The following is a 17,628-nucleotide window of genomic DNA, read 5'->3' as shown; positions in this document are numbered from 1 at the left end:
CAAGTAATCTTTGTCCACATTGTGGGGAAATAGCTTCATTAGAACACATGCTCTGGCAGTGCACCAAATTCGCTCATTTATCGAACATCACCTCTGCCAGATGGGAGGCGGCAATCCGCAGCTCGTCCTTGGCAGATCAGCTCTGGGCTGTCCACCAAGCCTGCGAGGCGGCTGAGGAGCTTGACATCTCATTCCCCACGTGGGAGCTGCCCGCAACACAGTGATCTGTGTTTTGGAGGACCAAATAAAAGTTTATCCAATCCAATCAAGAAACAGCTGAGGGAATAGAATAAGCCCTCCCGGATCGATCAGCCGCGCCTGTGTTGGCTCGTGCAACGAACCCGGCGAACGCGCTTCTTGGAGAGCACGCCGTTTATTAACGGCAGATGCTCGCGAGGGTCAGCGCCCTCTGCCGCCGTCGGTTGCGCGCCGTTGTGTCGTAACACCTCACCCGGCCGGACCGGCTTCTCGCTTCGTCGTGTACAACGGCAACGCTTTCCCCTTAACGGCAGGACGGAGGCTGAACCGACGCTTCGCCGAACGAAGAGAGTGAGTTTATGCCTGGCACATGGCTGGCATTATCGATACAGGAAGCTACACGGATGTTACATTCGCCCTCGCTTCGTTGACAAGTGTGGAACTCTCTCTTCGTCAAGGGCGGCCGCTCTCTAGATATTCCGAGACGGCGCCTATACATCGGGCAGTGAAGAAATCATGGCGAACGATACTGGACAAAGGGGCCAAACTTGCGGCGCACAACAGGTTACTCATTGAGAATGTAACCTGGAAAGTCCTTCGCGAAAATGCCTAGCTGTCTACTCTGACGTTGTTGCGATGCAGCTATATAGAAGGAAGCGGTGCAACGTTGCCTCAGTAGCATCCGCGAAAAATGAATAAGGCAGTCGAAATGCACCGTTCATTCTACAAACAAAGATCAGTACATACTTTTTTGCAGACTAGTTGGTTCATACTTGAAAAATTGAATTGCTGCACAAACTTGAAGAAAAAAACAAGGGAGACAGGAAACTGCGCTCTTTCCTGTCTCCCTTGTTTTTTTCTTCAAGTTTGTGCAGCAATTCAATCAGTACATTCTCTCATCCCACACATCTTGATTTTTGATTTCACCATAGCAACATGTTTACGCCTTCATCTTCAGACCAACATCACTTTATGGTGTAGGTATGTCACAAAGTTGAAAGTTATGCAACGTTACGTAAACAGAGAACATAAACCACACTTGAATTACGCTTGAGAACACGTTCGACATCGATAATTAAGTGTGTTTCAGCCCACGTAGTTTTTTACCAATGTCCGTACACTGTATAACTTTTATCCACTTTGAATGTTAACTGTTCCTTCTCTCTTACCGATAATTACTGACGGCTAACCAAACCTACATGCTTATATAACGTTAAAGAGTAACAGGGGCGGCTACAAGATTCTCTTTTACAACCTGGGGAGCACGGGAAAGGGGGAACTCGGAACATGTGAGTCTTCGTTAAGGGGGTCAAAGGGGGACAGGCATTAAAGGGAGGCACCTTGTTTCCCCCACGCTCTCCCCATCATCCCTGTGGCGCCACCCCTGAAGAGTTGGCGTCATTACTAATTATATGCCTCAAAAAAAAAACAATAGCACCTTCACGTTGTCTCAGTCAACAAACTCCCCAGCTTTCTAACAAATGGACAACAAGAATAAGCAGAATTACCAATCTACAACACAGTGTCCAGCACTGTATACTCAAGCACCGCAACCTCTCCGACTCCACTTCAGGCCTGCGGTATTCGCACGTATTATTGCAATGGCACAAACCACAAACAGTCTGAGCTTAAGAGCAACAAGAGGTCCAGCGCAACCGCCTAGCTTTTTCCATACGGAGCCCGTCTCACGCGCACACGCCCCCACAGGCGCAATGACGTCAGAGGCAGTTTTTGTTTTTCTTCGAACCGCGAACAAGACGCCAGCGGTCACGCTCAACCGATCTCGGGTGTTTGTCTCTCGGGCTGGCGAGCACGCCCTGCCTCTCTTCTTCGCTATATAACGCACACAACGCGTCGGCTACAAGCTGTTGGTGAGAAATGCCACGGCTGTGTGCCCGCGAGAAAGAGGAGATCGATCTGCGAAGGGGAACCTAGGCCATCTCGTGTTGCGTGTCTGTGCATCTGGCTTGCTTCAACGTCGGCTCAACGTAGAAGTAGAGCATCGAAGAGCGTCCAGCTGACACGCAGAGTTGCGTGAAAAGCGCATGACCTTTTAATCGTGTACAGCTGTATGAGCGCCCCCACCCGTCCATACAAATCCTGAAATAACTTCGAGAGTTTTGCGCATTAAAAAAAAATCTTCTCGAGGTAATTCGGAGTGAGAGTTGGCACATGCGCAAGCCTTTCAGGAAGCACTTCATAAGGAGGGAACGTGAAAGCAAAAGTTGCTTTTTTTGCACGTCACGCAGTCAGAACATATAGTGAACTTTCCCACGAGTCGTACATAGCAAATTTCTCGAAATGTCGTTGTGGATGTGTGTCGAATATGATCTATCTATCTATCTATCTATCTATCTATCTATCTATCTATCTATCTATCTATCTATCTATCTATCTATCTATCTATCTATCTATCTATCTATCTATCTATCTATCTATCTATCTATCTATCTATCTATCTATCTGTCTGTCTGTCTGTCTGTCTGTCTATCTATCTGTCTGTCTGTCTGTCTGTCTGTCTGTCTGTCTGTCTGTCTGTCTGTCTGTCTGTCTGTCTGTCTATCTATGTATCTGTCTGTCTGTCTGTCTGTCTGTCTGTCTGTCTGTACATGCCTAAGCTGCACCCGTCCGGAAATCAGTAAATATCCTCAAGACCTATAACATTATACAAGGAAAAATAAATGACCGCGCGTTTCAACAGTGGCTTTTCATTCGATATGTTTCACATTAACGAAACACGCAGCAGCGCGTTACCGTGACACATTCCACGGGAATAGACAAATAGAAGAATATCTTTAGGGGACAAAAAAGAGAAAGACATACAGAAAGAAGTCTAGGATATATAACTGAAGCAAAATAGGGAGCGCGTATAGCCCGAGCCACACGTACGCTCTGCGCACGCTGCCCAAGCGGTATACGCGCTCCGGTGACCGCGCATGCGCAGATGTCGTAAGCGCGCCTAAACGCCCTGCGTACGCGAGTGTCTGCGGCGATCTGATATCGGCCTTGGCACGGCATGCGTCTAGCCACGCTGGCCGCGTTTGGAGCTCTGCAGATACGCAACGACGCTGTGGCTGTACTCAAGTGATCGGCCTAGCCGGCGTGTAGGAACCGATTTGAGTTACCTTTTCTTTCCCTTTTGTGCATACTTTACATCCCTACATACAGGACCAGTACACTTGCAGGCATGTATTCATTCATTTACGAGCTCTATTTATACGTATTTCGTCATGTTACATCACTGCATGACGCCGATTAGATCTATTTCGCACGACGAGTTGTGCACATCGTATAGCGATACACACAATGCACTCTAGTGTGTTCTCGTGATCGCCTGACCACGCTTTGCAGTGCTGAATAGTTTTAACACTCGTTGGGCTTGATAACGTCTCGGCGGAATTCGGCGTACCTGCCGGCGGGGGCATGAACTATACGCATCGTGCGCGTAGCAGCGATGTGCAGCGCACTCGTGTACGCACTCATATTTGCCTGGCAGTTCTCAGCGGTGCGGTATGGCTTTGTCCGGCACCACGTGGACTTACGGAGAGTGGTCAAGCCCACAAAAATCACCTCGAAGCTCATAAACAGCTCAGAACGAGGCGCCACCCGCCTATTCCCGCCTGCTGTGGGGTAAGGCGCGCGCCGGCGTGTGTAGTTGGAAGTAACCATTCCTCGCGAGTCGCGCCCGGGTATACGCGCGCTCACGCGCTCCTGCTCGCGCCTCGGGCAGCGTACGTGTGGTTTGGGCTTGAAGGTGTAGGCTTTTCAACCTGAGTTAACAGGGCTCATTACGACATATCCTACACGGCAGCCTGTACACAAGACCGGCCCGTCTCCAGAATTTTTTTTAAGGGGGGGGGGGGGCACTTCTTGAATGCCTTGAAAAAGATCGATCTTATTCTTCTTATTTGTCCTCGGTAAAACAACGTCCTCCAGTTGAATATCGGGGTGGGGTGGGGGGCTATGGGTTTGGCACAAGACACCAAAAAGAGACTTCAGCTAAGCTATAGCACTCGATGCAACAGGAATGCCCCACCACGGTGGTCTAGTGGCTAAGGTACTCGGCTGTTGACACGCAGGTCGCGGGATTGAATCCCGGCTGCGGCGGCTGTATATTCGATGGAGGCGAAAATGCTGTAGTCCCGTGTGCTCAGATTTGGGTGCACGTTAAAGAACCCCAGGTGGTAGAAATTCCTGGAGTCCTTCACTACGGCGTCTCTCGTATTGATACGGTGGTTTTGAGACGTTAAACCCCACATAATAATCGATGCAGCCGGCATATCGTCTCTGTCACGCCAACGCGCTGCACTGCATTGCTAAACGCTGAACCGATTTGCCACACGTCACATTTCCGCTCCGTGTGCACGCAACCAGACGTCCTGGATGTATACACATGTCGGTCGAAGGAAATCGAGCTTGAAAGGAGCCACACGAGCAGCCCGTGTGTGTGCGTCATATTCTTTGTTCGTGCTGTTCCTGTTCGGAACCTGGATTTCGTCATCGGTGCTAGCTCTCGGCTTGTTGCGCAAGCACTTTGCGTGTACGTGTATCGACATATTTGCACAGCGCAAAATGAATGAGGAGAGATGAGAGGACAGAACGCAGGCGCCTGCAGCAACCGTTCTGTTGCGTATACGTTTGTCATGCGGCGCAGTATCTATTCAAGCGGAATACCCCAGGGTCGTGTCCGATGACATGCACAACGGCTCCGAAGCAACGGAGAAAAGAAGCAACAGAAAAGGACAGACAGCCGAAAAGTGGAGACGAAGGATGGAAGAGGCGGATGTCGGCGACAATCGACTGCTGCTGGCGACGCTGTGTCCGACGCACATTGTATATGTAACGCGCCACCTCGTGATATAATTTTCCTCCTCCGGCGCGACACGACGCTTTTAACGGCGCGTGCGTACGCGTGCATGCATAGGCGTGCCAGTGGTTGGTCCGTAATAAGCTTACTTCTGATGTGATAGCGAGCGTTTCGCTAAAATAACATTATTAAGTTGGAATTTTACGGGCCAAAACCGCGATATGGCTCAAAAAATTTCAACCACCTTGTGTTCTGAACGTGCACTGAATACGCAGAATACAGGCCCCCTATCATCTCGACCCCAGCAAAATGCGACCGCCACAGCCGGCATCGATCCCGCAATTGTTGGATCAGCAGCCGCGCATCGGCACCATTGAATCACCGAAGCGGTCTTATACCGCTGGTACACTAGTTAAAAAAGTATTACACAATCTCCTACTGAAGGGAACTATGAGTAGCATGCTACTCGGCGCATGGGTCGGCCTACATTTCCGTTCCTCACGGGCACCTCGCCCGATGTTAACGCGTCCTTGCAAGTGGAGCACACTATGAATTCATTGTATAGTTTCTGTTACTGTCACTCGTTTCGAACTCTTGTTGGAGCACGCCACGTGGGTTCACCGCGCGTCTTCAGAGTCTCGTTCTGCGACGCCATCAGGTGATTGCTGAGAGAGTGTAAGGGGAAGAGACCACAGCCACTGACGTAGTCCCGAACACGCTAGCGCGTACCAGCGCGTTTCAACTAGGATAAACGCGTTGGTTTATCGCGCATGCTCATTCCCCGACGCCATCACGTGATTGCTGAGAGAGCGTAAGGGAGAGAGGCCACGGCGTCTTACGCAGCGCCATAGAGTTTCTCACAAATATTTGTGAGAGACTCTGCCCAGCCCCTTACACAGCTGGGAACGCACTGGCGCGTGTCCTGACAATGCTCGGGCCAGCTGTTGCGCATGCTCAGTAACGGTGGTCACGCCGCACACCACCAGGTTGAACTCTGCCATACGCTGCTTCGCCCCTAAAATGAGGGTGATGACGGAAGCGAGAAATTGATGGCGATCAGATAAAATCAAACTGTAAGAACGAGAAAGAGAGAGAGGTTGTGAAAAAGGAGAGTTGCCCCTCCAGGGGGCACGGCTCAGCGCTTTTAGGGATGGCGAGGGGGAAGTAAAGAAGATATGATGAATAATAGAAGATAGATGGAAGGAGAAAGCAGCATGGCAAGAGGGTATCTTGTCAGTATCGCGAAGCCAATGGCATGCAGGAAGCTGACTCCCACTACAGTGAACACGTGATCCGCGCTACGCCATCAAAGGACGCGGAAACCTCGAGACTAAAAACAGCTTCGCGGTTTATGCAAGAGAATTAATACAACACTTTGTCGAGCAGACCACCCACGTGCCTCGAGCATTCATCCCTCCACGCACAGCCCTCTCGTGCATCATGCCTTGAGAATGCCAAGTGTGACACCTCCTTGGCTTTTGTTTTTTACGCGTAACGGCATTCAGTGTCGTCACAGTTCTAAGGTGGCGCGCGGGGTGTTTTTTTTTTCTGCGTAAGCAGCTGGCTCTGCGCGTTGCACGTGCAAGCGACGATCACGGGACTCTGACTAACTCCCCCGTCGAGCGGGAAACGCGAGCTGACGCGCTGCGCGCTAACGAATAAGGCGCGTGATTCTGCCTCCTCTGCTTCGTCGAAGGCATCCGGCACCAGATGCCATGCTTACGTGTCCTCGGGCGTCGAGTTTCGGAACAAAATATCACCCGCGTAATTCACGCACGGTGTTCGAGTCATCCTGAACAAAAAGACGACTGAATAAACCAAAAAACTCAATACTAGCAGATATTGAATTAATTTGATGCGCTAATTAGGCTGTGCTAATTAGGTTACTGTTTGCTATAATGAGTGATGTAATAAATTGCTTAAAGCAAGTAACTAATGATTACTCACTATTTTTCCAACTACTTTTGACTAAAACATTGCATCCTGCTTTTCTAGCGGCATAAAAACCAAAAATGAAAGGAAAATGACTAAAATAAGTTAAAGTTTTTAGTACCGACATCAAGTGTGGTAACGAGACAAGCCGCGTAGCATTCAAAATCGAAGTGTGGAATAACCTAAGGTCACAGCCCTCGAAACTTCTAACAATGAGGAACTTCATATATAGTTAAAGCAATTTTAAACTAACTTTGAAAATTGCAACATAATGTCACCACTTTCGGCCACCCGTAACTTATATTTGTAAGATAACTTAATTACACTTTAAATGCTTATCAAGCGTTAGCGGGTGTTTTGGGCGTTAACCTTAACTTGCCCGTTGTTAACTTCCCAACATTTCTCATTTACCTTTCCAATTTCCCCTTCCCCAAGTGTAGGGTACTCGACATCGCAAAGTGCGCAATCAATTTCCTTGCGTTTCTTCATTCACTTCTTTCCTTACTCCTCTCTCTCCCTCGTCTCGTACGGGGTTTGTACACTGACAAACTCTGCCAGCCCGATTCCGTAATCTGTGCTTACACCAGGCAATGAAAACGCGCTGCATTGAAATGCTGTCTGGAATTTCTCTGTTTCCGAGAATATTTGCTCATCATTCCGTGTTGCTGCATACTCAAGAAAAAGCGTGCCTCCTCTATTTCTTTTTCTCTGTAGTCGGTTACAACTTAGGAAGTCCGGACGGGCCCCGCCCAGAGCGCCAAAGCGCAGCAGGTAAAGAAAGTGTCCCGCTCATCTCATCAGTGTTCTCCGAAGGCGGGATCGCCAGCAGACCCAACATTCTAGTAACGCTGAGTACACTGGCTCATGACGTCATTCCGGTCAGCGTGCCCATCGGCGCCGGCTGGCGTGCATCCATCCGCCTTTGATGAGGCAACGCCGCGAACTTCTAAAATTGTATCCGACTACAGGATGAGCGAGATGCGGCAATGTTATGTCGAGAAGAAAACTATACCGGCTTAGAGAGAAGTGAAAGCGGATATATATGCCTCGCAAACCACACGGCGTAGCTTTAGGAAGGCGATGATGTCATTCAGATGTGCCAATACTGTACATCGGTTACTTCTCTCAAACTATAATTAAAAAAAACAGGAGTTGAGGATAATATGCCGGCTTAAAGCGTAGAGAAGTCCATCGTAGAAAAATGAATGTCGCTGGAGGACGTTTCGGCAAGCCTACTTTGTCAAATGGCGCAGTGCGAGCTGGCCTGACAGAAGACAGGTCACGTTGTTAAAACACGTAGAGAAGATGGCAGGTTTGATCTGAACATGATACGTATCCCATCGCACACAAAACACACACACACACACACACACACACACACACACACACACACACACACACACACACACACACACACACACACACACACACACATGCGCACAGTAAAAATGTCTATTTGTGTTAATTCTGCGCTGAAAGAAGTACCGTCGCAACGTTGTTTCCAGCGACGTTCGTTGTCCGCACCACCTTTTCACCTGTACACACGTAACGATGATATAATAAACAACACATTGGACGCACTTCAGAGTGCGCGTCGTCTCGTTCGCCCCGCCCCAACTAAAACAGCCCTGTCAAAAAGAAGTGCCACGCCACAACACGCCGAGTTATAGACGGCATTAGCGCGGCGCGCATAAGGTGCGATGGCAACTCTGCCTGCGTTGACTCAAGGTCACGCGGACTTGTAGACGTCGGTGAAGAAGGGTATACGACAAAGAAAGTAACTTCATCCGCGGAGCGGTCACGTGTCCACCTCGCTAAGACGACGAGTGCGCGCATATACCTGTTACGTGTCGCCACTCCGAGCAAGCCGCATAACCCGACGATGAGCGCATGCGCGTGTCAGTGGTGTCACCGAGCGCCGCCCACTTTGCATAACGACAGCAGCTGCTGCAAAAAAGAAAAGAAAAGAAAAGCATGCAGCTCGGGGTGACATTTGTTTACGGAGTGCCAAGACCCATCACTCGGCAGCGTCTGCAGCCAAGGTCTTCTGTACCCTCGCATGTCCTCGCACCTCCGTGTGTAGAGCTCTGTCGTAGACAGCTTCACAGACGCTCGCGCCAGAACCGGCTTCCGAGCAGCTCTGCAGCAGCCATGCAAAAACAGTGTACACGATGCTGCTAATGCTGGCACTGAGAGCGGTTTGTCCCGTTTAACCCTTGCTGAGTCCACGTACGGAATCGAAGTGATGATGGCAACCCGGAATAACCGTAGAAGGAACCTGTTTTCAGTTGATGCACAGTCGTTGCGTTGACCATCGTCCATTATGCAGACAAAAACAGCACGTTAAGCAATACATCAGTTCATGGGGTCAAGCGAGGTTGAGGGTGCGATGGAACGGCCTTCGTGCTCGAGTTTGCGTCGTAAGACCCGACGAACTATACTAACACGATTTCGTATATACCTCCGAAAGCGAGCGCGAGCCCTCGTTCTAAATATAATAAGTGCCAGCTGCCCGGGATTATGCGAGGCAGTTTGCGACTGCCTGATAATTATGTGCGTGCACCCTCACAACACAGTTTCGATTTTTACTCAGATATCTGAGGATCCGAAAATCGCGGGTGATGAATGGGTGTGTTTCGACTCACCGGTTCTTGCGGAACGCTCTGCGCTGATTGCAGTGCATGCACCATACAGAGATCTTTTGTTTGTCCGCAAACGTCATGGAATATGGTCAAGGATGGTTGCTTGAAGGGCTAGTTTGTTCATTGTCAACATATGTAACGGCGCATAAAACTATAGAAAAGACGGCAAGGACAGAGAGTAAAGAATGCTCTTTACTCTCTGCCCGTGTTATCTTTTCTAGTATATGGAATACTGTCGGAATACTATAGGGAATGTACATGCGACTTCAACGAGCGCCATTTCGTTGTACGATTCTCAGATTCCACTGAGCTTCTGAAAATACGTCGCGTTTTTCACTGTGCTGACTGTACAACGGAAGGGCGGTCAGCGTGACGTCAGAGAGGCGTAAATGTGAGGAGGGAGGGAGGAGAGGACACAACCTGGTCACGCACAGCTAAACGAAACACGATCATTATCGTCCCACGCCAAGTGTATGCTGCTTCACTGCTTGTACATTTTTGACAATGGCATAATCGTGAATCTCCCTTCATTTTAATCATTTTGTTCGGCAAGACTACTCATTTAGTACAAAGAGGACATTTCGCAACTAAAATCGTGTGGTTAGCGTCCATCGAACTCAAAAAGTGCGTGTAGACAAAACTTCACGAGTGCCTCTGCGAGTGTATACGTTAACCCGGTGTAGCGCTAACTATTCTGCATTGTATAATATATGTAGACAGTGACACTAACGCCTTACAGAGTACACTGGAATACCGGACACGAGATACCTATTTCATGCTTTCTGTATAGGCGTAAACAGTGACGTATAAAAGCTCACCTGGCCGAGAGGATGTGCCCCCGCAACTAAAATTAACGTCTGGTTGCTCAGGTGTCCTACAATTGATACAGCAATGTTTGATATGTGGGGTCTAACGTCCCGAAACTACCATATGATTATGAGAGACGCCGTAGTGAAGGGCCTCGGAAATTTCTACCATCTGGGGCTCTTTAACTTGCACCCAAATCTGAGCACACGGGCCTAGAGAATTCTCGCCTCCGTCGAAAGCGCAGCCGCTGCCGCCGGGATTCCATACCGTGACCTGTGGGTCAGCAGAATAGATTAGCCACTAGACCACCACGGTGGGATTTTATACAAAAATGAGACACGCCTCAGTTGGAGACACCGATTATTCCTAAAATGTGAGGTTCTTCTGAGCACTCAAGTTTTCTAGCATTTCTGCCCCAACGCGGTAACCATGGCCGGAAATATATCTTTCCGTCCTCTCTCTCTATACAGCGTGGTTACTCTGACGAGCCTGCGCTCAGCGTGGATAAGCCGCAACGTGTGGCACAAAATGTCCGCACAGGGGAGCGTGATTTAAGCAAATGGAAACACCTGACGTCGTCTCCTCCCGATTGTGTTACCCGTGTCCATTTCGACCGGGATAAGCGTCCTTGAGCATTGTATGGTTGAGTGCCCGTATAGGCGCTTTCCGCGGCTGCAACTGAACCGCACTTAACAAGCGCATCTCCTCTCCGCGTGTGCAGAGTGCTACCACCCGAAGGACGTGCAGCGGATCCGCGAGAACGACGACCTGTGCCGACGCTACGTGCGTCACAAAGAACTCGACATTCCGGCCGCACTCACATGGGCAAAGAACTCGCTCCGATGGAGGAAACAGTCCGGCATCAACGGTACGTAATGCTCGCTCCGCGGGTGTTTGCATCCTGCATGATCATGCAGAAGCGCCGCATGCGGATCACTCACAAGGATATAGCCATAGACTATTTTAGCTACGACATGTGGGCGCCTCAATTTTCCGATGTAAAATCTTGTTTTTGTATACTTCGATGTGAAATATTAAGGCCATGAAAGATCGCAATGAAAGATCGCAAAGATCGCAACAAAGTTCACTGCAATAATACAAATCAAATTTAATATGCGATACTTATACCTTCAGGTACTCGCTGTTAAAATTCATGTTGTCGCAGGATTTCGAGAAAGACATTTTCAACGCAACTTCGAGACTTTCGTTTTTGACGCCCTTTCTCTGGCCTTCGATATGTGAAAACACAGCTTCTGTGTCCTACTAACCCACAAGTTTTAGCCCAACAGTTTAGTCAGAAAGCAATCTAGCTCTACTGGATCCAACTAAGTATCCTTTAAGTGGAGCGTATGATATTGCGCATATATAAAGCAGCTGCCAGGCGGCCTGAGTTGACCGGAAGTAAGTAGAAACCGCAACCATACATGAGGCGGGAAGTCAGTGGCGGATCCAGAGGGGGGGGGGGGGTGTTAGAAGCGATTGCTCCCCACCTACCCTAAAGCCATCTCAAGTAGGATTGATATGCCATTTTTACGCGCGTTTACAATAACAGCGACTCAACGAGGACAACTGCATGAAAGTTAATCGCCTTCTGCGCAGTTTTACACGCACATCGTCAGCAGAAGACCGGTGCACCGTTAGTGAAGAAAGCGCAACGTGTGCCAGAAAGAAAACTATGCGAAACGGTTCGATAAAAGAAGCGCGTTGTCACGCACCAACAGTGGTGACTGGCGATGAAGGATCTTGGCAACGGACGCGTGGGGCCACGCAGAGAATTTTCCCGCGATATTTGGGACGTGGACGCAGACATGCGTCCCTCTCAACCCGGGCTTTCCATCACACTCCGTTCATTTAGTTATCTTTCGCGCATCGAACGTTTCGCAAGATCTACCATGGGTAGAATCAACCAGTTCAGGACAGATGGGACACGTAATCAGACTTCGTGGTATTTGAAATCAACCTAAGTGTAATTGACGCATGCGGACAGAAATACCAATCAAAACACGCGCTTTCAACCAATCCCCAGTTGGTTACATGATATTCTAGCACTGCCCGTTAGCGCATTTTTTTTAAAGCAAGGAAGCTACTGCATCCGAACAAACTCGCGACAACACACGTTTGTTGTATAAGGGAGTGCGTTATAGCGTACATGCCACCAGACCGCGCGTACAAATTCAAATTATAGAATAGGCGTTCTGCGCAAGCGAGAGAATGGTGACGCTCTTCGTTAGCCACACGATTAAGGTTGTTACGACCAAGTTACGAGAGCTAATTTTCACGATAAAAGTGTTTTGCGCACATGGCCAGTAACGGCCTTAGCCTTCGGATGCGTTGTCTCAAGGGCTCTCCCTACAAGGTACGCAATCGTGACCCTATAACGTCGTACGTTAGAATTAAAACTGTGCTAAATAACAAACATGTTACGGAGGACCTCGTTCGGACATGTGCCTTTGCATACGATTTTCGTGCGATGTCTATGGGGAATCATACACACTCTTCACTATACTGCCGAACGTATGCGCTGCAAAATCCTCATACCGCTTCCGAGACGGCGTCTGTGCAAGGCATCTGAAAGACACTTTGGAAACACATCAGAGTAATTAAAACTCCTCGCATAACTTGTTCTTAACATGACGCTAATATTTTTCACGCAATCGTGTATAGAATATACTCTCATTTGTCCAATTTCAGATGCCAGGGAGGAAGACTTCCCGCTCGAATTCTTCAGCGCGGGCACACTCGTTCCATACAACACTGACAAGTTCGGAAGCCACCTCTGTAAGTGTCTATATCGACAAGCCGTGCTGTATATATGGTGACGCTGCAGCCGGGTCCATATGGCAATATGTGGTAGCAGCAGCACCTATAGACGTGTTTGTTTCCGTTATAATCGTTGCTTAATTCCAAAGGTGAGTGAACTTGGGTTAGAAGGTTAGGTCGGACAGTATAGATTTAATAAGGCGTGAAAGATGAGACATAAGGCACAGACTGGATATAAGGGATAACTTCAAATCATTCCCCAATCTTCAAGGGCATGGGTTTTGTTGATTGCGCTTGTCTTTTTTTTTTGTCGCCATCTTTCACACGCCATATCATGTCATGCATCCTAATAAATAGGTCTCGCTTGATGTCGAGCAAGCCCACTTATAAAGGCGTCTTACTTGACCATTAGGCGTGTTCCATTGCGCACATATACCTGTTAAGAGCAACGAACCTATATGGCGGCATATTGGGATGTTGCGTACTGCTGAAGAATGTCGCTACAATTGTTGCAAAACGTACGTAGTGAAGTCTGAGGCAAAGATCTTATTTGGGAATGGAATAGAATGAGGTTTGGGGATCCGTGCGGATCCCGAAAGTATAGTTGGATGTAGCCGAAAGTAGTTGGCCTTTTTCGAAAGTGAGTCGGTACACGACTCTGCTAAAAAGAGCCAAAGTGGCTATCTAAAAGCAGTGTTACGCGCGTCACTCTTACAAATATAGCGTTTCCCGTATCATCTGCTGAAGCCCCATTTTGGCAGCTGCAATGTCAGCGCGATGCATTTTTTGTTCTACCGGAAAGACACATGCTGAAGCTAAGGAGAAAGCTTTTACCCATGGCGGTCGTTAACAGACTCGCAAAACACGTTCACCTGCCATATACCAAATACTTCTAGGTAGTGTTAAAGTGTAACATATCAGCACCACGGTCGCACTGTCGCATATATACGGTATTATAATCACCATGACCCTCCAACGCAGTGACCCTGCGCGTGAAGAACCACCGCAAAGACTCTTCGATGGTGGACGAGATGCGCAAGTACTTCGCCTTCTTCATGGACAAGATCCTCTTCGAGAACGACGCGCTCAGGGTGACCGTCGTGTTCGACTGCACCGACGCAGGCGTCAGCAACGTGGTACGTGTAACTCCCTATATAATAATAGCGCCGAAGTATGAACTGAACTTGTAAAAGTAATCAGAAGTTCAAATATCCGATTGATACAAGTCATGCAGTATGCCTCACTGCCGGTAAAAAAAAAAAGATCTGTGGTAAAATAATAGTGCGAGGGGAGGGCGGAGTAAGACAGGTGAGGCAAAAGCTCATTCAGCAGCTCTTGACGGGAGCACGGCCCAGCGCAAATGCGAGAGGAATGTTGCCAAGATAACGTCAAATTGGAGACGACAGCTAAGCTTCGTATCTGTTTTACTTTACAGACTTCCGTAACGTCACTTTGCATTTCCCTCTCTTCTCAACCTATCATTTTCGTTGAGGGTCTTCTGGGTCATACTTGACCGACGTCATTTCACTTCCGGTCCATATCGCGTTACCTCCAGAGACAAAATTCTGATTTTAACTTCTAATTCCGGTGTCAACTCCTGTTCTTGAAGTTACATCCGGTTCGTACTTGAACTCTCAGCTACCTCTGCCTGACCACATATGTTGGCATAATTCAGCACAGCTGGCACATGATAACAGATTACCCGCTTCCGTTTCATACTTAGCCTACTTCTGGTCAAACGCGATATGTTTCAAACCTTCGTCCACCTTTCCTGGCGTAGGCTCGATAGCCTTGGAGATAGCATTTCTCGCATGACATATATGTCCTTCCCTTCCTTTCTCTTGCCCGATTAGAGTCCGAATAAAAAAAAAATGAACGTTCTCTCGCAGGATATGGAACTCGTCAAGTTTGTCGTCACAGTCTTCAAGGAACTGTACCCGTGGGCATTAGGTAAGTCCCCCCCCCCCCTCGTGTGGAATACGCCCCCTATACTCTTCGGTTACCTCTATGGCTCTCATCTGAATATACATACAGAGCAAGATAAACGATGGTGACCTCGGATGGCAAGCCGTTCAACAGCACTTCCTCGCTCGGCCCTGACTCGACGTCACCGCCATGTCTCGCCACCGATCGAACAGAAAGGCGATTGATCGCTTAGATAAAGAGCTCAGTCGTCGAAGGGCACCGAGCGACTATTTATTCTATCACGCCGCGGTCGACGATCTCACATATACACCCTTCGTTTTCCTCTTGAAACACAATTGCACCACACCTTTCCTGTGGTGTTCAGCGCATACGTGTATTGTACGGTTTCTTCCCGTATACGACCTGGTCGCGTCAGATAGTCGAGGATAGTTTATGAGTTTAAAAAACAAACGAGAGAAAGAGATAGAAAAAAAAAAGAGATGCCGAGAGAGATAACGAGTGACATAACCCCGCTGCTTCAAGACCGAATGCGAAGCAAACTCATTGAGTTTACAAACAGAACGTAAGGTTCAAAGCACACACACACACTGTTTGAAGGTTATCAGGATGCATGTGTTACGGTGTGACGCAACTCGTTGCCTTGGTGCGATAAGCTGATTGTGCTCTGTTTGAAAGTTGATCACAATCTGTTATCAGACTTACTCTATTATAGGCCGATTGACAAATTAATTCAGCTCACGTGGAACTGTGATGACTAAATAGAAAAATTTTGTTATATTACCGACGAAGTAAGCAGCAGACCACTAGCAGATATGTGACGAATAGGCGGATAGAATTTCAAAGAGAAGCGCCATGTTGTAGGAGGGCGCCTGAAGTTTCATATTATACGTACGAAGGATGTAAAGCAAATTAGTGCTGAAAACTTCACAAACTTGTTTATTTATCTGACTATTTATTTGCTCCCTATACCAGTATATTAAATAGTGGTTTATAAGAAGTTACAGCCATTGAGATTGTACCTTAAGCAAGGACAAGTGAAGGTGGGGGATGTGTGCAGCCCAGCTTTTGAAAGAGTGCGTTTTAATTCAACGTGCTACATTAATTGAACACGGAAGCTCGCACACGTCTTTACGATTAAGTTTCTTAGTGTTGTTTCTTATCTGTTTTTTTCAGGATACATCATCGTGCACAATATGCCATGGATTCTTAACGGTAAGTGTGCTCCTGACTTAACTTTGTTCCTAATCAACGCACTCTATTGTTTACACGTAGGTGAGCTGAGATAAGACAGGAAAGAAAAAAAAAGAAAAAAAAATGAAACGTCTGGGCATAGCTTTTGTTTCCTTAACGCCGAGTTACACGTGTGCTTACAAACCAAAAAGGAGACAAAAAAAAGAAGAGGAGGATTATCCGGCAACAACAAGGATGCTCGTTCATTTTCCCAGCAAGTTTTCACAATTTCGAGTCACGCTTGAGCAATGCCCCCACGAAGTAGTCACTTTCGTCCCGTCCTTAAAACGAAACACGCTGTCAAGTCGAGCGCAAAGATTACGACCTCGGTATGAGCGCAGCCACACTCGAATTGAGCAGGACAAAGGCGACTGCGGGCGGAGAGATCTATATTATTATACACTGTGTGCTGTATACGGAAGGAAAGTGGCACGGGTGGCACAATTTTTCTTAGCAGCCACCCATCACTGACGTTGCACTTGTGCCACCCCGTTTGGTGTTTTATTTTCAAATTTTTTTATTTTAACCTGCCGTGGGTCCCTAGTAACTGAATGCATGTAGCCATGCGGTCCTCCTGCGAAGGACGATGGGTGCGATTCCTTATTTCGGAGTCATCAAGGTTCTGCCCACGGTGGGCGGTGGTGGAAATGCCACCCACCGATCCGTTTCCCCACCCACCGCACCCGATAAAGAGAATTGAGAGACATAGTCAGGGGGGTCAACCAGAATCGTAGCATCCGGCCAATTGTGGCATAGATGGCCAACCACACCGATTGACCTCCTCGAAATGCGCGCCTCAGAAAACGGTGAATAGCAATTGTGTGCGCGCAACGCCAGCGGTCAGTGCCTTCCGTTACCTGGTTGAGTAAAAAGAAATCTTTGCGTGACTACAAATGAAATGTGGACGCACGTGAAGAACAAAAAAGTTCGAATACGCGAAGCTTCTAAACTTCGTATCTGGAATCCTTGATTTCTCCCTATCAAAACGCCAACCTTAAAGAAAAATAAAAAAAATATTTCTGGGCAGAATCTCACTATACAGATACGGCATTTGTGCGCGTGTTGATTCGCAACGTACAATAACGCAACCTATTTTGCCTCGCATTTTTTTTTTTCGTCAGGCTAAGCTCCCATTTTTTTTCACATTTGCATGTGTACATGCATACATGAATACAAATGCACGCACAAACACGCAGAAGGGGTGAATTGAACACCACTTTCCACGAAAAAAAAATTCCCGACTAAGACCCTAGTCGCGATCTCTGACTCCGCATATATATGGTACAAATACAAAGCCAGGTGTGCTTTAAGCTAATCCGACGTCGT

General features: G+C 48.0%; 2 protein-coding genes across 2 annotated transcripts in view; one reads left to right on the top strand and one right to left on the bottom strand.

The window, feature by feature from the left end:
• The window catches only part of LOC119159775 (pyroglutamyl-peptidase 1), a 106,184-nt gene that overhangs the window by 40,392 nt on the left and 48,164 nt on the right, over window positions 1-17,628 (bottom strand). The window lies entirely within an intron of this gene.
• LOC119159774 (motile sperm domain-containing protein 2) overlaps window positions 1-17,628 on the top strand; it is a 46,124-nt gene that overhangs the window by 26,716 nt on the left and 1,780 nt on the right. The window contains exons 2-6 of the mRNA XM_037412624.2: window positions 11,108-11,254; window positions 13,078-13,164; window positions 14,128-14,282; window positions 15,036-15,096; window positions 16,246-16,284. Of these exons, the coding sequence (XP_037268521.2) occupies window positions 11,108-11,254; window positions 13,078-13,164; window positions 14,128-14,282; window positions 15,036-15,096; window positions 16,246-16,284 (489 nt within the window). The remainder of the gene's footprint in view (window positions 1-11,107; window positions 11,255-13,077; window positions 13,165-14,127; window positions 14,283-15,035; window positions 15,097-16,245; window positions 16,285-17,628) is intronic.

This window comes from Rhipicephalus microplus, chromosome 1 (genome assembly GCF_043290135.1).
Source record: "Rhipicephalus microplus isolate Deutch F79 chromosome 1, USDA_Rmic, whole genome shotgun sequence".
Classification (NCBI taxonomy): domain Eukaryota; kingdom Metazoa; phylum Arthropoda; class Arachnida; order Ixodida; family Ixodidae; genus Rhipicephalus; species Rhipicephalus microplus.
The sequence above is the reverse complement of the archived record's forward strand: the minus strand, read 5'-3'. Positions and strand labels throughout refer to the sequence as shown.